Source organism: Tachysurus vachellii, chromosome 6 (genome assembly GCF_030014155.1).
Source record: "Tachysurus vachellii isolate PV-2020 chromosome 6, HZAU_Pvac_v1, whole genome shotgun sequence".
Classification (NCBI taxonomy): Eukaryota; Metazoa; Chordata; class Actinopteri; order Siluriformes; family Bagridae; genus Tachysurus; species Tachysurus vachellii.
This window is the reverse complement of record NC_083465.1, coordinates 497,705-519,845: the sequence shown is the minus strand read 5'-3', so window position 1 is coordinate 519,845 and position 22,141 is coordinate 497,705. Positions and strand designations below refer to the sequence as shown.

Genomic DNA, 22,141 nt, shown 5'->3' with positions numbered 1-22,141 from the left:
TGTGTATGTGTGTGGTTTAGGTGAGGGACGTCCCACAGCTCGTGCTCCGTGTCGGTCTGTGTGGTGTTTGAGTAATTACTCGAGGCTGTGACTGACGACGCAGCTCTAATTATTTTGCAGTGAGAATGCTAACGAGCAGCACGAAGGTGGGCGTTTCGCCTTCTGCTCAAAAGCCATACATTTCTCCGTCTTCCTCTTCATCTCTCTCTCTCTCTCTCTCTCTCTCTCTCTCTCTCTCTGTAGCAGGGTGGTGTGGTGGTTGAATGTTCAGCCAAAGGCAGAATTTAAAAGCGGGGGAAAAAAATCCAACAACCTCTGAGGACGTTCCAGTTTTAAACAAATCACCGTCACAGTCAACTATTAATACAATTTACCGTGAGATTCAATCAAAATATTTTAAAATATGTATTTTTTTTTTTATATTTAATTTGTGATTGCATTCATCATCTCAGTCTTGAAACATTCGAAACATTAAAGTTTTAGAGGCAGATTTAAGACCCTGCTACGTGAATACACTCACCTCTGTGGAACAAGTCACATGTCCCACAGGAAGTTACACCATCCACATTTCCTAAAGATCACAACCTCGTTACAGATGGACTGGGTTTGTTCCAGAGAACGCAGCTCATTTTACCACAAACATACACTTATATAAACAGCTCTAAGCCTTGATGAGTCATCAAATGCATAAATGATGCTAAAAGCGGTGACCGCTGTGGGGTGAGGAGCTGCAGGTCCTATTGGAAGTGACACATAACACACTTCATTAGACTTCATCATCAACCAGAGAAACAGTTTTCAGCGTGTTTAAGCATGAGGGAGTTTATACATTAAACTACAGGAATGAGGAGTCTCCAGCGTCAGAGCTTCAGAAGAGTCAGAGAGCAGACAGTAACACGAGAGAACGACAGACAGAGAGACAGACAGAGAGAGAGAGAGAGAGAGAGAGAGAGAGAATAGAGGCTGCTGAAGGATCAACTGGTTTCTAGCTGCTTTAACAGGATCAGAACAGGATCTAGATTGTTTTGCGGTCAATCCTCAACACTAAATGTAATGAGAAACAGTAAATAGTCCTAAAATTTTATAGGCATTCAGTTGGTCATCTCTCCTGATGTCCTGAGCACTAGATAGTGTATAATAATAATAGGGGGTCACGGTGGCTTAGTGGTTAGTAGGTTCACCTCACACCTCCAGGGTTGGGGGTTCGATTCCCGCCTCCACCTTGTGTGTGTGGAGTTTGCATGTTCTCCCTGTGCCTCGGGGGTTTCCTCCGGGTACTCCGGTTTCCTCCCCCGGTCCAAAGACATGCATGGTAGGTTGATTGGCATCTCTGGAAAATTGTCCGTAGTGTGTGATTGTGTGAGTGAATGAGTGTGTGTGTGTGTGTGTGTGTGTGTGTGTGTGCGCCCTGTGATGGGTTGGCACTCCTTCCAGGTTGTATCCTGCCTTGATGCCCGATGACGCCTGAGATAGGCACAGGCTCCCTGTGACCCGAGGTAGTTTGGATAAGCGGTAGAAGATGAATGAATAATAATAATAATAATAATAATAATAATAATAATAATAATAATAATAATAATCAGCAAACATGCAAAAAAAAAAATTTAAATAGCTCTTATAGAAGAAGAGCACAGCTGCATTCGTTATTCAGCCAGAAATAAAATGATGCACTAATAAAACATTGTCATGTCCAAGCTTCCGCATTCACACACACACACACACACACACACACACACACACACGCACACACACGCACACGCACACCCACACACATTCTCCATCAGTTTAACACTTGCGCACGAATGGATGGCTCATTTATCTGTTACGTGTGAATGGATCCTGACCCAGAGGGACAGAGGAACAGAAATACTTTCCCAAACACACACACACACACACACACACACACACACACACACACACACACACAGAACATCACCACAGCTTTACCCATGTACACACACTTCCCTTCACATATACGCAGCCTTGTTTCAGCTTTTCTCAGTCAAATGATTTCCTCATTTCGTATTCAAAGTGAGTGAGATTTTAATAAACCACTGCTGGCTTCTTTCTCCTCGCGGCCTCACGGCATCATCTCTCTGTGATTCATACACAAATTAGATGAGCTGGATTGAACTGTTGATGAGTTCACACACACACACACACACACACACACACTCACACACACATAATTTGAGTGGTTAGGAGGAGATCTGCATCTGTTCTGCCAGATGAAACATTACAGATGTGAACTGATTCCAAATGAACTGCATTCACACGTGACGACGGAGCACGTGGCAGCGCCGCTGTCTGATGTGGTTCAAGTGCATTTGAGAGGCAAATCAGACAATGTGCAGGTCAGTCAGCTGTGCACTTACATTTACATCCACTGTGAGTGACCTGGCCACCATTCACGTTCAAGGGGCTTCACATGTAAACATCTGGAGCAGAAGAACCTGAAGACTAACCAAGAAAAAAGGGTGAAGAATAAACAGCTGGGAAGAGAAAAGCAAACAAACCTGAGCTGAGATTTTATTATTGTTTTGTCTTTCTGAGACACGGCGGCTCCAAAAGGTTAGAAACCATGCAGAGGAAAGTAGAGCAGAAAATAACACACTCACACACACCCTCACACACACACTCACACACACACTCTCTCTCACACACACACATTCAAACTCTCTCTCACACAAACTCACACACACTTGCACACTCTCAAACACACACAACCTTACACACACATACTCTCACACACACCCTCTCTCTCACACACACATTCACACTCTCTCTCACACACTCTCACACACACTCACACACACACAACCTTACACACACACACACTCTCTCACACACACATTCACACTCTCTCACACACACATTCACGCTCTCTCTCACACACACTCACACACACACAACCTTACACACACACACACTCTCTCACACACACATTCACACTCTCTCACACACACAAAGCTCGAGATGTTAGAGTGTGTTTTCTTTTGTGGAGAAGCTCGAGGCTCTGCAGATGTGATGTGAGCCGTATGTCGAGTAAAGAAAAGAATTTGCTTCATATTTTCTACACAAATCCGCACTCGAGCCTCTGCAGCTTCATCACACGGAGCTCCGACTCCGTCTGACATCTGAGTGCACTTTCCAAAATAGAAATCTTTTAGTACTCGCTCAGGTTTGTGTCTCTCGTGTTCCCATGGTAGTGGAGAAGCGAAAGAGCTGATTGGTTCCTTCGGTGCCCAGTGATGCCTATTGTGCAGTTGTCTGAGGAATCATTCACTCTGTGGGTTGCAGGTTTGGATGTTGCACACGCAGGACATTGAACTAACGATTATTAACCTTCAACAACAAACACCAAGAATTCTGGGAAGTTCACTGGGAATTAGATATGCGGTAGTGCAGTGAGATTTTTGTGCACTGGAAAGTCGAACACTGCAGTGAAAATCCTCAAATTGTGATGAGACAAGTTGTGGAAAAAGTCTGGAAGTTGAGTGAGATTTCTGGCAGTGAGAATTCTAGGAGTTCTAGATACGGGAACAGAATTCCTGAAACGTTGTGGGAATTCTGGCAGCAGGGTGCAGAATGAATTCTAGAAAAGCAATGAGAATGAGAAGTGACTTGACAATTCCAGACCATTGTGTTAAAATTTCTGAAGTGTTGTAGGAATTCTGGACCTTTAACAAACAAAATGAGATGGGAATATGCTGAGAATTCTCGAAGGGCAACCGGAGTTCTAGGAGAAGAGAGAGAAAACGTTGACTGCAAAGAACTGCAAAGTAAATCCTAAGAGTGATGTGAACATTTCTGGAATTCTGGAATTTAGAGCAAAATTCCGAAGTGAGATGAGAATGCTGTGGGCCCACAGTGAGAATTCTAGAAATGTAATGAGAGTTAAAGAGAAAACACAAAATTTCCAGAAGATTTCTGAGCTGCAGCTGTACCTGATCTCCGCCACACAGAGATGGCCATGATTGGCTAGTGCTCGGTTAATTGACAGCGACAGGGGGCATTAACGGCGTCTTTCGCACTCGGGCAGCAGGGCAATTATGTTCCGCTGAAGCTGATTTTACAGCACGTTATCTCAACCATGGGACAAACCCTTCACAGATGTACCACTTGGCTGGAGCGAGGAAGCAGGGCATCAGATTTAACCGGCCACACGCTGCTCACTAAAGGGATTATTTCACTCGTTAATGAATTCCTTCTGACCTCCGTGTGCTGCAGCTTTCGCATCAGTTCATACAGAGTCTCACACAGAACGTTTCTACAGGATGGACAGAAAGGCCTGACTTCTGTGTGAGATTATGTGTGCTTTAAGGACAAACCGTATTGACAGTTTGTTGTTGTTGTTTTTGCACATGGACTCGATCCAGGACGGGATTTCACCGCCTGAACAGGAAGCTGATTCAGAGTAAAAAGAAACGCCGGGAACTGCAGCCTGTGAGCTGAACACTCTTTAAACATTCAGAGCCTAGAAGAGCAGCGCTTTATCCTCCAGGGTCCGTATAGGTGGTTTCAGTTTAAAGCTCAAACTTTCTAAGAGTAAAAATAGAATGGACCAGGCAGCGAGGCATCGTTTACATTTCTCACAGGTTCAAGGTGCTAAGATGCAAAAAACTCGAAGCTTAAACGACACGCTAACATCTGTGTTTTTTTTTTAAACACTGGCTTAAGCGTCTTTTAGAGTACACAAAGCAGCTCACCACAGAAATGTCGAACATTCTCCTTATCACCTAATCTACAGGTCATCATCTGGAAAATGCTGAAAAACAATAAAGGCATCAAGATAAAAGAGAGACTTTGAGTCTTCTGTTTTGGCTAAAATAATTTAGCGCTCGCAAGCTATGCAAAAATCAAGAATTTATCCAGAACTTTAAATATAAATTGTAGGAACATTATGCAACATGAAACAGTTAGGCAGCTTAATTAAATCAACATCTGCCTGATGTGTTAGTATTGTGTTAGTATTAGCCTGCTAGCTGTACACATTAGCTAACATAGCTACATAAACATAGCTGTAAACTTAGCTAACTCTGACCTCTTTCACGTTTTTAATGGATTTTCACTGAATGTGATCCGTCTGGATAAATAGCAACCAATGATTTCTGAATTTTTTGTAGACACTATTAGAGAAATATTAATCTGCCCATCAGAGACTTCTCGCAACAGCTAGTTAGCTTGCTAACAACAAAGAAAACAGTTTTTTTTCCTGACTGTTAGGACAGGATAGTGCTCAAACTTCACGCCCACATTGTTTATCCTCATACTTGTTGCTGCTGAAGCAAATGAAATGTTGGTTTTTATACTTCACTGAAAGTCATGAAGTAAACAGTTTCTCTTTAGTTTAGTCAGTCGTTATTCAGTGAGTGAGCCTAAACATTACGACTGATCTGGACAGCATTTTATTTTTGTAAAATATGAAGTGGCTTTTTGTTACAACATGCACAGAATCATTCATATATAACTTTTTTTCTGACATCATGTAAACCTCATGCACATTTCATGTTAGCGTTGCTTGTTATGGTTCTTTTTCTTCTTTAAAGCGTATAAGCCACTGTGTTCTTTTTTCCCGTCCGGTATACGGCATCGTTTGCAGTTTTAAGTCAGACGTCACAGAGTTTCTTGACACGGACTTTGTTTCGTAGCGCGTTGAGAAGTTTATGACAGAATTCAGTCAATGAGTCACTTAAAGAACTGATTCTTGCCAATGTAATTTTTTTGTCCAGCAATTTTTTTTTTTACGATACACTCCTCTTCTTCACCACCCTGCGCTCATCCGTTAGAATCGCAATGTGTGAGTCGCTTCTTGAAACCCTGAGCGTCTCGTGTTTGTCCCCCACCTGCCCGAACGTCCCGTGCAGCTCCATGAGCTCAAGCTCGTGTCTGGCTGCAGTCTCCAGCACCTTCTGCTTGTTGTAGTAGACGACAAAGTTGTTGATGATGGGGTGCACAGGCAGCGCGATAGCTACTACACCACACAGGAAGCTGAGTGCTGCATTGCACCTCCCCAGCGCTGTCTTCGGGTACACGTCACCGTAGCCCACTGTCGTCATGGTGATGATGGCCCACCAGAAGGAGTGTGGGATGCTGCGGAACATTGTCTCCGGGTGGCTGTGCTCCATGGTGTATCCAAGTGCCGAGAAGACAAAAATTCCAACACCCATGTAGGTTAGCAAGAGCCCGAGCTCGGCGAAGCTCCGCCTTAGTGCGTACGTTAGAGTCTGGAGTCCAGACGAGTGACGTGCAAGCTTTAGTATGCGTGCTACTCGCATCACGCGTAACGCCTGCACGGCCCGCTGGACGTCCGTGAGGTCCATGGCGGCGGTGGCACCGAGATGGGTCAGAGCCAGTACAATGTAAAAAGGTGCAATCGCAGCCAAGTCCACCATGTTCAGGAAGGACAGGACGAAACGCATCTTTTCAGGAGCTGAAGCAAAACGTAGCCCGTATTCCAACGTGAACCAGCAGACGCACGCCGTCTCAATGGTGTCCAGAGTCGGGTGTTCGGCTAAGTGGCCGTCTGCGTCTTGCACCTGCAGCTCTGGTAGCGTTGCCAGGCACATCACCAGCGACGATGCCAGCACGAACAGGAACGACGCCACCGCAATGGCACGTGCCACCCAAGACGACTCCGGTTTCTCCATGAGCCTCCAGAGAAACTTCCGGATGCGTTCAGACCGGGTCGCCAAAGGCCCGCCGTCTATATCCAGATCATCCAGGATGGCCTTGACCTTATCAGCTATCTCAGCGAGCTCTTCCTCCTTCTCGCGCACGTTGCTCTTGCAGCACTCATCCAAGCAGCTCGAGTCGATCCTCCAGAACTCCATTTCCTTCATGAAGCACATCGGGCAAATCCCCTTCTTCATGTGCACCTCTCCGAAATAATACACCTCCACGATGCACTTGAACGAGTCCGGGTCCCGGTCGAAGTAAAACTCCCCCTTTGCCGGCTCGTAGTCGTCGCACAGAGAGGAGATAGCGTCGAAACTGCGCGTTGTGCAGCGCGCAAGCTCCGCGAGGCGACTCTCCGGGTAGCGGTCCAGCATGTCGCCGCGCAGCGCGAGCCTCACGCCGCCCACGTTCACGGCGATCTGCTTCTCCGCGCCGTCGCGGTACCCGGGCTTCGGTAACGTCCACATAGTCCGTGTTTTAAAACATATTAAAGACAAAAGTTTCTGCTCCGCGTAATACAGAAATGTCGCTGCGGAATGTGGAGAAAGCGCCTTTTCTCTCCGCGCGCAATTTGGCACTGCGCTTCGCGCGCGCTCTATTCAAGTGCGAACCGCTTGGAGTCTGTGAAAGCGAGTGTGTGTGTGTGTGTGTGTGTGTGTGTGTGTGTGTGTGCTCCCTCCCCCCTCCTCCAGCCCACCCTCTCGAGGTAAAGAGGCTCAGATCTCAGATCTTCAGATCAGATCTTCACTCATAAAAAGATCTAAAGAATATTTTTTATTACTTTAAATCTAGATTTGTACATTTAGATATTTGCTCACTAAAGCATCATGTTTATGTTGAGGATGAAGTTTACGCAGAAAAATACTTGAATAATAATAATGATGATGATGCTGATGATGATGATGATGATGATGGCAGTAGTGCCAGTAGCAGTATATCATGCAGTTTATTTCTTACTAGCAATAATAAATGAGACATTTAGCGCGTGCACTTTTACAGTACAGACTTTAAAAATTATAAATAAACTTCAGTCACTTACATGCAACAAATCATGAATAATCAAAAACACTGTAAATGTGTCGTTTAACGTTCTAACCTCTGGTTATATAACAATATAGAATAATAATATATACACTATATAATTATATTATATACTACCTAATAATATCTAAACTTCTGTGAGCGCTCCAGTAGCTCCAACATTTTAGGACTGGTTTGTGTCTCCATCTAGTGGTAAAACCCCTTTACTACAGAAGTAAACGTTACCTACATTTTGCTGACTGTTTACAAGCATGTAAACAAGCTTTTTATTACACTTTCAAACACCATCATTTCTGCATCGTTTCATATTCAAAGTTAAATTCTATTCTAAGTTTTTTGTATTTTTATTTATTTTTTTTGGATTTGTGTTATATAAAACCATCGTATACGTGACATCTGTATACTTACAGTAACGTGCTTCTCATCTGATCCTCGTGATCTGCTGATGTTTCACTGAAAAGAAATCAGACAGAAATTAGGAATAAAAAGATTACAAATAAAAATCCTACTCAGGTTCAGTGTTGACATGAAGTACAGTGATGTTTTCTTGTCACACACACAACACTCCTGACACTCTTCTGTCACACACACAACCCTCCTGACACTCTTCTGTCACACACACAACACTCCTGACGCTCTTCTGTCACACACACAACACTCCTGACACTCTTCTGTCACACACACAACACTCCTGACACTCTTCTGTCACACACACAACACTCCTGACACTCTTCTGTCACACACACACAACACTCCTGACACTCTTCTGTCACACACACAACACTCCTGACATTCTTCTGTCACACACACACAACACTCCTGACACTCTTCTGTCATTAACACACAACACTCCTGACATTCTTCTGTCACAAACACACAACACTCCTGACACTCTTCTGTCACAAACACACAACACTCCTGACACTCTTCTGTCACAAACACACAACACTCCTGACACTCTTCTGTCACACACACACACAACAACCCTGACACTCTTCTGTCACAAACACACACAACAACTCTGACACTCTTCTGTCACACACACAACAACCCTGACGCTCTTCTGTCACACACACAACACTCCTGACACTCTTCTGTCACACACAACACTCCTGACACTCTTCTGTCACACACACAACACTCCTGACACTCTTCTGTCACACACACAACACTCCTGACACTCTTCTGTCACACACACACAACAATCCTGACACTCTTCTGTCACACACAATACTCCTGACACTCTTCTGTCACACACAACACTCCTGACACTCTTCTGTCACACACACAACACTCCTGACACTCTTCTGTCACACACACAACACTCCTGACACTCTTCTGTCACACACAACACTCCTGACACTCTTCTGTCACACACACAACACTCCTGACACTCTTCTGTCACACACACAACACTCCTGACACTCTTCTGTCACACACACACAACCCTCCTGACACTCTTCTGTCACACACACAACACTCCTGACAGTCTTCTGTCAACCAAACACAACACTCTTGACACTCTTCTGTCAAACACACAACACACAACAATCCTGACACTCTTCTGTCACACACACAACACTCCTGACATTATTCTGTCACACGCACAACACTCCTGACACTCTTCTGTCACACACACAACACTCCTGACACTCTGTCACACACACAACACTCCTGACACTCTTCTGTCACACACAACACTCCTGACACTCTTCTGTCACACACAACACTCCTGACACTCTTCTGTCACACACACAACAACCCTGACACTCTTCTGTCACACACAACACTCTTGACACTCTTCTGTCACACACAACACTCTTGACACTCTTCTGTCACACACACAACAACCCTGACACTCTTCTGTCACACACAACACTCTTGACACTCTTCTGTCACACACAACACTCCTGACACTCTGTCACACACACACATAACACTCCTGACACTCTGTCACACACACACATAACACTCCTGACACTCTTCTGTCTCACACACACAACACTCCTGACATTCTTCTGTCACACACACAAAACAACCCTAACACTCTTCTGTCACACACACAACAACCCTGACACTCTTCTGTCACACACACAACAACAACCCTGACACTCTTCTGTCACACACACAACAACCCTGACACTCTGTCACACACACAATAGTCCTGACACTCTTCTGTTACACACAACACTCCTGACACTCTTCTGTCACACACACAATAGTCCTGACACTCTTCTGTCACACATAACACTCCTGACACTTTAACCCACCCACTCCAACCCACCTGTACTCACCTCTTCCCCTCTTTTCCACAGTCCCCGTCACACTGGATGTTTTGCCCTAAACAAACTCCTGCACCTTCTTGACCTTCAGCCCCCTGTAACCTCACTGTTCTACTTCCCTCCCTCTCCTTCATACACATGTATTCTGTCTTAAAACGACTGGCTTTCATTCCACTTCCTTCCAGACCAGACCTCCACCTTTCCGGGTGTTTCTCCACCTGCTCTCTGCTCTCACTACAGATCACATGTCATCTAACGATTTATTGACATGAATCTCAGAAATCCTTAGTGCTTAACAAGCACGCGTGAGTTGGACCATCGTACATCATCCACAAGAGGGCGCCAGGGCTCCACCAGTGGCTTTAGATCTCACATGAACAAAAACAAACGCGATCGTGAACAGAGAAATAAAAAGCTTCTTCTGATATGTAGCTGGTGAATAACTGTGCTATAAATCTAACTCGGTTATAAAGCCCAGACAATCACGTTATTTTCTGAACAACACTCAGAAAGGGTGACATGGAACAATCTGGCAACCCTGTCAGTAGCGAAGCAGTGCTATTCTGGTCATGATGCATTTACAGGGTGTCGTTGCATCAGATACCGTGATGTCTACATGATCTACAGTCACGTTGTCCACGTTCTCCTGTTTGACCGAATAAAAGATCCGGAATTCTGATTATTATTTATTGTTATTCAATGCAAGTAAGCAAACTAATCATTCAGCGTGAAGTCACACACTTTACACATGTGGCTGAGGTCAGGGTTTAGTGACACACACACACACACACACACACACACATGCACTCTATGGAAATGATGTCATCATACTGGAGTAATGTGGTCACATTAAATACACAAAATAACAGGAACTGAAATAATGTTGATTAATCATTCAGCAGCGTGAGATGTGACACTGCTTCACTTTAACAGGCGCCTCTTTTAAACACACTTTATCTGTTCTTTTAAAGATACACTATATTCACGTTACCAGGTAAAATATGATTATTAAAAGGTCATTTTATTTAAAAGGTGGTGATTCCTGCACATAATAAAGGGTCAGAATCATTTTACAGCATATTGACACTATACACACGTCAGATTATCTCACGCAGCATTTTTTTAATGAAAAAGAATGATGAGCATCAGGACATCAGAGCATCAGGGAGCATCAGGACATCAGAGCATCAGGACATCAGAGCATCAGGACATCAGGACATCAGGGAGCATCAGAGCATCAGGACATCAGAGCATCAGGACATCAGAGCATCAGGACATCAGAGCATCAGGGAGCATCAGAGCATCAGGACATCAGAGCATCAGGACATCAGGACATCAGAGCATCAGGACACCAGGGAGCATCAGGACATCAGAGCATCAGGACATCAGAGCATCAGGGAGCATCAGGACATCAGAGCATCAGGACACCAGGGAGCATCAGGACATCAGAGCATCAGGACACCAGGGAGCATCAGGACATCAGAGCATCAGGACACCAGGGAGCATCAGGACATCAGAGCATCAGGACACCAGGGAGCATCAGGACATCAGGACACCAGGGAGCATCAGGACATCAGGACATCAGGGAGCACTGAGTCTTAAAACTACATTTAATGTCTATTTTAATTCACCACATTTAAACGTACAGGTTAGCTTTTATAATACAGTTGGGTTTGTTTATTTATTTATTTGTTTATTTGCTTTTTAAAAAATATAAAAATGTAAGCTGTAATATTTCCTACACAATCCAACAGAAAACCCCAAAAAGTGTAATCTGGCAACATTATGGTCATATAAGGCCAGTGGCCTCAGAAGGGGACCTATATTTATTCCTGCACATAATAAAAGCTTCAGAATCACTTTAGAGCATTTTGTGTCTCTAAACACATTCAGGAACATTTTCTCATGCGAGCCACCAAAAGGCCTGAAATCTGGCAACACTGCGAAAGGGGATGAGCCTGTGGTGTGTTGTGTGTTGTGTATCATTGTGTGTTGTGTTGTGTATCATTGTGTGTTGTGTTGTGTATCATTGTGTTATGTTGTGTGTGTGTATCATTGTGTGTGTGTGTTGTGTGTGCTGTGTTGTGTTGTGCTGTATGTGTGTCATTGTGTGTGTGTGTCATTGTGTGTGTGTGTCATTGTGTGTGTGTCATTGTGTGTGTGTCATTGTGTGTGTCCTGAGCGACCCTACATAAACCCAGACACTGCGCTGGAGCGGAAAATTCCGAATTCGGATCTCGAATTGTGCGACCCCACGCTGGTGCCAAGCCACGCCCACTTTAGAACAAACCCACGCGGTAGCGGCTTGTGATTGGTGGAAATGACGGCGCGCCTTACTGTCGTACCGGGAGGTTATAAAAAGCGACACGGGAAAGAAATTAAATATTTAACTACTTTCCTGAGGCAGGATTCAGTATCGTGTGTGTGTGTGTGTGTGTGTGTGTAGAGAGAACAGAATTTACACAACAAAGAGCCTCATGAATATGAATAAAGCTGGACGATCCGTGTAGAAGAGAGAAGGCGTTACTTTAATCCCCCGGTTTCAGCATCAGCTCGAGGGTCAGAGCCGAGTTACAGATCAGAGATCAGACCTTATTCTCTAAGTGCTTTATTCCGCCGGTTCCCCGGTATGATAGTGAGAGGAACGCTGTCGCGCGCGCTCCGGTGTGCGCTGAGCTCGTGCGCTCAGAGACGCGCTCATCTCTCCGTGGCTATTGTCGGTGCTCCGTTCTCTAAAGGACAGGTGAGGAAGAGCGAGTGTACACGTGAAGCGTGTGATGCTACAGAAGGGCTGATGTGGCACTGACGTCCTTGTGTGTGTTTCAGAAAAGGAGAGGAGTGGAGCTCGGACCCAAAGCCATCAGAGACGCAGGACTGGTGGACAGACTGTCCAGCTTGGGTGAGTGCGACGCTATAATGCGCCATAGGAGCGGCTTTTAAAGCTGTTTATTTATATGTAAGAGCTCGTGTTTAGTACAAAACTTCACGTGTTAGAGATGACACGTGCGCGCGCGACGGCGGGTCACGTACACTGCGTCATTGTCGGGGGGGGGACCTGCACGTTTTACATCTGATTTATCTTCTTGTAACAACCGCGTGCATCATCATCATCGTCATCATCATCATCATCATCATCATCATCATCACCATAATACATGTTGATGAAAGAATATTATATTTAAAAAGCGTGTCTGAAAAGTTCTTCAGGACGTCTATTTAAGTGGGACGGCCATCTTTCACTTTCAAAAAGTGTCTCAGTTTAGGATGGTGTGTGTGTGTGTGTGTGTGTGTGTCTGCGTCATCGCGTGGTTGCCAGATCGTGTGGTTTCGATCTGTGTGCTTTTTAATCTGTTCAGGAAAAGGTGTGTTGTGTTCGTGACGTCGTACGTGTTTACGTAAATAGGTGTAACGTGATGACGCATTTACAAACGATGTAAAACACTTATAGCTCCTGAAGTAGACACGTGAGTTCATTCATCTGGGACACCAAGAGACTCAGAGAATCAGAAATGATCCAGACTTTGTACAAAACAATGTTCAGAACCCATGACTCTAGATCCTCTAATTAAGGATTTAAAGTACTTTTGTTTGGAGAACAAACATATATTTGTTGAGAAGACTTTGGATGAGTACACGGGAAACTAACTAACTCTGAACACTATCATTTACATAAAAGAGGCAGATTCCACGTTTATTTAAAATTTAATTTATTTATTTAAAAAAAATACTCGTGTTAATAGCTTTAGCACAGCACTGATGCTCCAGTCTAGTCCTGTCTGGATGCAACTGGAAAATCAGGGGCATTATTAGTTCGGTAGTTTAGATACGTAACATAAAACCAGCACACGGGCTGGCAGACACACACACACAGACAGACAGACACACACACACACAGACAGACAGACACAGACAGACACACACACACAGACAGACACACACACACACAGACAGACACACACACACACAGACAGACACAGACAGACACACACACAGACATACAGACAGACACACACACAGACAGCAGACAGACACACACACAGACACACACCAGACAGACAGACAGACACACACCAGACAGACAGACAGACACACACCAGACAGACAGACACACAGACAGACAGACAGACACACAGACAGACAGACAGACACACAGACAGACAGACAGACACACACCAGACAGACAGACACACAGACAGACAGACACACAGACAGACAGACACACACACACAGTTCTACTTCTTTCTTTCTTTCTTTCTTTCTTTCTTTCCATCATCCCTGTAACACTACTCTTAGTGACCAGAGCTTCTGAAGGACAAATTACTAAAACAAATTACAGCTGTTAGGACCTTCCTGGAGAACTGCTACTTATTTTGTGTAAGCAGAGATGAGAAACTGCCTTAAGCATGCGAGAGCGTGCAAAACCAGTTGAGGGAAAGACGTGATCTTTAAGACAGGAGGACGTCGTATTCCACGAAGGACGTGTTCATGTTATAATGTTTTCCATAAACAGACAGGGTGGATTTTAACCAATGGTTGTGTACCGTAAAGCGTCCTGTATGTCGTGAGTCATTCCGAATTATGTTCCAGCCCTCTATTTTAACTGAGTAATTACCATACGGCTAAATTTACCTCAGGAAAACTGTACGTTTGAGATCCAGTTTACATCAGATCTTAAATTATGGTTTTTAAAGCATGTTTGTGGTGAAACAACCCTTTGTCTCGGGCTCGGCGGCACTGAGTTCCACCAGTGGAATGTGCAAGTCACCGTAGTCCGTGTCTCAGCAGTCTTCTCTCTAGTCAGCTGGGAAACAGATAAACATTGCGTCGTGCCTGTAATCCAATAGCGCAGGCTATCTTAAGCGTGAGCTGCATTTTTCCATGGTGGCAGGATCTGCTTTGGCCTCTGTTTAAAGGGACCAGAGAGACTTAAATGATCCTGTTATTATTGCACAACATCGTGAGTCTCGTCACATTGCGGATCAGCGTGCCCTTGAAACGGCAGAAGATTGTTGTGTGTAATAGTGTGTGTTCTATCTGTTTACAACACTTGTGACAAGTACACACAATGTTTTGTGAGACAGAACTACTTTTGTTTAAAGATTATAGCTTTATAATCATAAAATACAAGCAAATTCAGCTGCAATGTCTCTTTATTGCACCTGTTTCTAAAGAATTGATTCTAAAGGTCTTCATTCGTTAAGATGGAATTGTTTGTGTTGATTTGACCGAAGAGGTTTTGGCGTTTGTCTCACAGGTGTTGAGTATTACGAAGCAAAAGACACAAATGTTTTCAGGGAAAATGAGATTGACTAATGAGCTAATTGACTAATTAGCAGAAGTTCTGGCTGGTCGTTTGACATGACAGTGATTTCCTGTAGGATGTTGACCATCATGAACCAGATGGACGTGAACAGTTCATCCAGTATTAAGAAAGCGAGTGAGCTCTCGGTGCTTCTCACCTTAACCAGGACACTGGGACTCGAGTCTATTCCTGTCCAGCTGTAACAGGAACATGTTGGTGTGAGGGGGTGTGAGGGGGGTGTGTCAGCTCGGATCTGACGAGTAATATGAACCTGGCACTCGAACCAATGTAACCTGAATTAAAATCCATGGGTTTCTTCCCCCACACACACACAACCCAGTACACACACACACCATCCTGTACACACACAATCACAACACACCCCACCCTGTACACACACCAACACACACAACCCTGTACATACACACAACCCTGTACACACACACACACACAACCCTGTACATACACACAACCCTGTACATACACACAACCCTGTACACGTACACACACAACCCAGTACACACACACACAACCCTGTACACACACAACCCTGTACACACACACACAACCCTGTACACACACACAACCCTGTACACACACAACCCTGTACACACACAACCCTGTACACACACAACCCTGTACACACAACTCACACCACCCTGTACACACACACACAACTCACACCATCCAGTACACACACAACAATCATAGCACACCCCACCCTGTACACACACCAACACACAACCCTGTACACACACACAAAAAACCCAGTACACACACAACACACCCCAAGCCCCCCACCCCGCTACATTACTGGGTTGTTTACCTCTTCCCTGTTCCGCTCATTAGCACTTGGCCGGTTGTTGCCTCATTTCCAGATGAATTCCTGGAAAAAAAACGGGGTGGGTGGAAAATGCAAAGGCAGGCAGTCCCACAGAAAACAAGGTCGAATAACAGTTCTCTGGATGCCAGTGAGGAATTGTGGGAGAAGAACATGTGCTTGGTCAGAGGTGGTGTTCAGGGGAAGGGATTTCACTTTAAAATAGCTCAAGGACTCAGTGAGTGATAAGCTGCTGCTGAAAATAAACGCTTACTACAAACTATTTGTTATGCAGATCACTGCACTGAACGTCTCATGCAGTTCGCTCCCTCTCTCTAACTCACATTTTATACTCACTCACTTTTTCTCCAGAAAATGCTGTGCATGATTTTGGAGACCTGAGTTTCGAGCTCCCAGAGGAGGACGACCGGTTCATGAACGTTCCCTTCCCACGTACGGTGGGCCGAGCCAATCAGATTCTGTCGGACGCTATGAGCAGAGCTGTGGGGGCGGGACATACGGCTGTCATGCTAGGAGGAGATCACAGGTAACGTCCTTAACTTCACTTCACAGAAGATTATAATAATAATAACAAAATCTCCCTGAAGTCTAGGCTGGTTACATCACAGGTTCTTAAGTCTGGTCTAACACACCTGATTCAGCTCATCAGCTTATTTACAGTCATTGTGTTAGAGCAAGGAACACAGACCTGTGCAGGATGGAATCTCTCCATGACGAGGGGTGGGAACCTGAGGGGTGGGAACCTTAGGGGTAGGAACCTGTTTATTACCCAAAAAGGGAACCTGTTTATTACCCAGAATGTTTTCTTTGATGGAAACGTTCAGTTTGCTTTGTCACTGAATTCCTTGCAACACTGCAGTCTGTTGCATTAAATGGGAAATCTTAGCAACAAGTCACATGTTGGTGCAGCTCAGAGGAAACAGTTTCACCAGACAGCTCAGAGTGAAACGAGTAAAAAGGATCTTTGGAAATCTGTGACTGTACATTTAGCTTGGTAATAACAAGCGTCATTGTGTGACTTTTCAAACCAAAACTCAGTTGCGCAGTTCACGCCGCTCGTGCACATCCGTAACATTTACTACGTCTTTGTCGGTAGAGAAAAGGATGAAGCTGCAGTGAAATTACAGAAGCAGCAGTTCAGTGTTTACGTTGGGGTTTTTTTTTGCTAGCAAGGTTGTCTTACAAATCCTAATGCAAGACTTTAATATGTTCAGTAACTTTAACTACAGACTTTCTGCTCAGATAAAGGAGTGTAATGGGATTGTAATGTTCTGATAAAATGTTCCCATGATGTTCTCTCTGAAGGTGGTTTAGCGTGACAGCCTCAGCAGTGCAGCTTTGTGTAAAAGGATTCTCTTTATTGTTACATCCTCTATTGTCATCATCGTCTTTCACTATTTAAACTTTATACACTTTAATCCTCATTTATTATCTTTCAAGTATGACAACAGCGCTAACGTACCAGTCTCGTACTTTTGCAGCTTGGCCATTGGCTCGGTTGCGGGCCACGCCCTGCAGCGTCCAGATCTTTGTCTGATTTGGGTCGACGCGCATGCAGACATCAACACACCCATGACCTCACCATCCGGAAACCTCCATGGCCAGCCTGTCGCATTCATGCTCAAAGAGCTGCAGGACAAGGTGGGGCACCAGACCTACACCCTTAATGCCTCCTTTAGTTTTCATCACAGAACATAGTTGTGCTTTGTACATATCCTGAGGATTAGATACAGCCTCCAGGGCTGAGCAGCATAATCAAAGGTTTATCACATGTTTGGATCACAAAGCGTCTGATGTACTCTTCCAGTTAGAAGCTCATTGTCTGAAACAACAACAACAGGTTTTCAGATGAAAGTTGAAGGTTGTGAAAAATGCAATGGGTACACAAACATCTGTCCACTTAAAGTTTATATCTGTTCTTCTTTCACGTTGTTCACGTAGATGCCAGCGGTCCCTGGTTTCTCCTGGATGAAACCATTTCTCACAGCTAGAGATCTGGTTTATATCGGCTTGAGAGACGTAGATCCGGGCGAGCAGTAAGTAGCATGTGCTCTGTGGTCAATTTCGACCAGAGATGTTTCTCTCACAGTTTGGACACACACACACACAGACACACACACAGACACACAGACACACACACAGACACACACACACACACACACACACAGACACAGACACACACACAGGTGTGTTTAACAGATTAAATTTTTTTTCTTTACTTTTAATTCAGAAACAAAAACAAATATTTATAATGTCAGTAGACTTTAGCCTACGAAGCGAAGATTGTAGAACAGTCATCAGATCAGTAAGTCGCTGAAGTTACTCAGAGTCAAAAAAAGCTCTCGAATTCCGACAGTGCCACAGCCATGAGTTGGCCCGGTTCCCAAGAGGTGGGTGGGAAATTTCCACTCTCTCCACTGTCACTCAAAGCAACCCTAACTGATCAAATCATGGTTATCTGTAAGTTCTTGTATACTTAAGAAGTGTTGTGGAAGTTCCGAGGTTAGAGAGATTTAAAGAATAAAGTATAACACTGGTAGACACGAGCAAGAGTAAAAAGGTTACACAGTTTATTGTGCTCAGCTGTGCAGCAGGACCCAACACTCCACATGTAGCGTGAGGGATGAAGGGCCAAGATCATTGATTACATCAAGGTTTTATAGACAGAACTCAAGAAAACCGAAGATATGTAAAAGCAAAACATCATCAATCATTGGCTCAAAATTACCTCATGCATCTCCTGACCAAGCTAATCTGACCAGGCTGAGGTCTTCTAGAGGACCTATTGGACATTGTTTACAGACAACTCGTCCCCAGTCCCTACCGCCCTTGTCATAATCTTAACAAAACAAAAAGCAGTTAGCACTTTCCTCTGATTGGACGCAGGAGAAAGCCTCGTGGTTGTTACCCGTCATGGTTATGTGATGGAAAGAGCAAGTTGGTGCAAACTGACAACATTGGTCTTGAGTCTGACAACCCTGATTACCTGCAATGATGCACTGCATCTTTATCCATGAGTTTGCAGTGAACAGGTCTTCAGTTTGTTTCTAAATAAAACAGCTAAATCCTTCGAGACGTTCGGCTGAAACATGGAGCGTTAAAGGGCCGAGTGTGGTTTAACGCTCAGATCTAAAGGTAACAAGCTGTGACGAGAGACATTTGTGATAAAGAAGAAAACCCAATGGTGTTAATGCTGTATCCTTTCTCCTATTGACTCTCTGAGACAGGATGAGAACACCCAATCCCATCCTACCTGTCCAGACTGGTTTACAGCTGTGAAAGGTGTGAAAGGAATGTTAACAGCTAATAAATTACTTTAATAACTCTTTCACAGCAGGTCGTTGGCCCAGAAACTGCAAACTGATTTATTATTATTATTTTGTTATTTCTAATTTGTCATGACACATCCCTGTTTTGAATCTTTTCTCTCAGCGTTATTCTGAAGAACCTGGGCATCCAGTGCTTCACCATGCGGGATATTGACAGAATGGGAATGCAGAGGGTTATGGAAGTGACGCTGGATCATCTGCTGGCAAGGTGCACAATATTTACACACACTACTTCTAGACGTATAACATGCTAATCGATCGAACCATCGGGTCATGTGGCGCACTGTCACGTCTTTATTGTCTCTATTGACTAGTTAGTGCTATTGACTAGCTAGCTAAGGTTATCAAACCAGTATCAAAATTAAATAACAGAGCTTAACACTAGCTGTAGTTACATCAACATCGCTGTCTCAAAGCTAGCAAGCTAACCTACCTGTTTTGTGCTAATAGCTATTTGTGCTGTTAGCATTCAAATTATTATTATTTGCTGTTGGAAAAATGTACACTTTGAAACACACTATTGTTTAGCTTTGTAGCTAGTTGTTAGCATTTGAATGTAAACCATTACAGATTAAGTGTGTGACAGGAAATTTTCTTCCCTGTTTTCTTCTTTATTCCCTGTTGGTTTGGTGACTTGTGGGTTGATTTACTTTGTTTACCATATAGAGAAAAGCTGTCAAAGGTTAGCTTTGAATTAGCCTAGCAATGTTCGGTGTCACAGTTTGTTACGTAGATCCTTGTGAAGCTAAAATACCTTTAATTTCCTGTGACAGGAAGCCGCGGCCCATCCACCTGAGCTTCGACATCGATGCCTTCGATCCCACTCTCGCTCCAGCTACAGGAACTCCGGTGAACGGAGGACTGACCTACAGAGAGGGAATCTACATCACGGAGGAGATTCATAACACAGGTAACACACACACACACACACACACACATACCATCCTGTATAGTGTGAGAAAATGTAACGAATATTAAACAGAAATAAATGTGACGTATTTAAACAGTACAGATTTATTTCTTTAGGTCTGTTGTCTGCGATGGATCTGGTGGAGGTGAACCCGGCGCTGGGTGCGAGCTCTGAGGCGGTGGAGGCCACCGCCGCTCTCGCCGTGGACGTCATCGCTTCGTCTCTGGGTCAGACTCGTGAGCTGCAGGACACCGAACAGCTCGGCCTGTAGAGCCGCCACGACTCGGACTGAAAATCAAACCCGCTCTGCATTCCAAAGTGTAAACACAGACACGTGCACCAGACAGAGACTGTGACAGTTCAGATCTTTCAGAGAGAATGAACTACAAGAGCTTGGAGAAAGAAGAGAGGAAGAGAAAGAGAGAGGGAGCGAGGGAGCATGCCTCCCTCACAAATAAAACGCACACACACACGTACAGCAACATGACTGACGCCAGCTAGGACAGAAGGCGTCTCTATTACATACTAATACATGGTTAAAATGACTGTTCACTGATTTTATGCAAAAGTTTGAACTTTTAATAATTTACCTGTTGGTTATCTTTAAAAAAGGAGTCTTTTGGGGAATCTTTCTCACACGTGACCTAAAGCACGTTACTGTCCCCCCTTAATGTCACCATGACAACTCTGAACGGTTGAATGTTTGTGTTTGAGTGCTTTTCTTTTTGTTGTCACTAAATAAATTGACTTTTCATTTCCTAGTCAGTCATGATTGTGTGTGTGCTTGTCGTTCTCACCTGGGCTTCGCTAGTCGGCTTTCAGAAAAAATCTTTTATGTTCTACATTTACATGTAAGGGCCTTGCCGAGGGGCCCAGCAGGGGCAGCTTGTGGGTTCTAGGATTTAAACTCACACCCTTCCATTGTGTAGTCAAACACCTGAAGCGTCCCCTGTCCTTTCCCCTTCGCCTAATTTACATCGCCCTTATCCAGAACCACTTACATTATCTCATTTTTATACAGCTGAGCAATTGAAGGTTAAGGGCCTTGCTCAGGGGCCCAATGTGGCAGCTTTGTGGACATGGGATCGATCTCACAACCTTCCGATTGGTAGCCCAACACCTTAACCACCAGGCTACCACAAGCCCTAATTTCTCAGCGTCTGTGACAAGCAGATGCTCACGCTAGTCTCTGTAACCTGTGAGAACACGTCCTGTAGGTACACAAGTGTCTTTCAGGTGAGATAAACCTTGGAGTTTTGCCCAGAATAAAATACAGAGGACACAATTTATAATTTTGTACTGAAAGCATCACGTGTTATTGTTAGTAATTATGTTGTTATAAACGCATCCTGCCCAGGATAAGTGCCTAGGGCAGAATTACAGAAATACAGTTGGGCAACCTGGGTGTGGCTGAAGGTGGCAAGCTGTAAACAAAAGTGTGCAAGGTTTGTTGCCATGGGCAACCAGTCAGTCAAAGCTGTTTTGCAAAGGTTGTTGCAGCTACTTTAACTTTCGTCTTTTCCCATTAGGGGTCACTGTGCTGTCCCTCTGATGTCACACTCCTGACACTTCTGTCTCACACACACACATAACACTCCTGACACTCTTCTGTCTCACACACACACACACACACACAACACTCCTGACACTCTTCTGTCTCACACACACACACACACACACATAACACTACTGACACTCTTCTGTCTCTCACACACACACACACACACACACAACACTCCTGACACTCTTCTGTCTCAC

At 44.4% G+C, this 22,141-nt stretch overlaps 2 protein-coding genes across 2 annotated transcripts; one reads left to right on the top strand and one right to left on the bottom strand.

Annotated features, from left to right (window-relative positions):
- Positions 1-5,521: 5,521 nt before the first annotated feature.
- Positions 5,522-7,286, bottom strand: kcnf1b (potassium voltage-gated channel, subfamily F, member 1b). The gene has a single exon (XM_060871592.1). The coding sequence runs from the start codon at positions 7,143-7,145 to the stop codon at positions 5,745-5,747; it is 1,401 nt and encodes a 466-aa protein (XP_060727575.1). The 5' UTR covers positions 7,146-7,286; the 3' UTR covers positions 5,522-5,744.
- A 5,129-nt stretch (positions 7,287-12,415) lies between these two features.
- arg2 (arginase 2) lies at positions 12,416-21,148 on the top strand. Its single transcript, XM_060871593.1, has 8 exons — positions 12,416-12,744; positions 12,828-12,900; positions 16,496-16,670; positions 17,626-17,785; positions 18,086-18,180; positions 19,577-19,681; positions 20,247-20,383; positions 20,500-21,148. Exons 1-8 carry the CDS (start codon positions 12,631-12,633, stop codon positions 20,652-20,654), a joined length of 1,014 nt encoding a protein of 337 aa, XP_060727576.1. The 5' UTR covers positions 12,416-12,630; the 3' UTR covers positions 20,655-21,148.
- The last annotated feature ends 993 nt before the right edge of the window (positions 21,149-22,141 follow it).

Excerpts from the sequence above, each read along its gene's own strand:
- kcnf1b (XM_060871592.1), bottom strand. The coding sequence starts at position 7,145 with ATGTGGACGTTACCGAAGCCCGGGTACCGCGACGGCGCGGAGAAGCAG.
- arg2 (XM_060871593.1), top strand. The coding sequence starts at position 12,631 with ATGATAGTGAGAGGAACGCTGTCGCGCGCGCTCCGGTGTGCGCTGAGC. Across the intron at positions 12,745-12,827 it reads CTCCGTTCTCTAAAGGACAG|AAAAGGAGAGGAGTGGAGCT; the intron begins GTGAGGAAGAGC and ends TGTGTGTTTCAG. Across the intron at positions 19,682-20,246 it reads CTGGATCATCTGCTGGCAAG|GAAGCCGCGGCCCATCCACC; the intron begins GTGCACAATATT and ends TTCCTGTGACAG.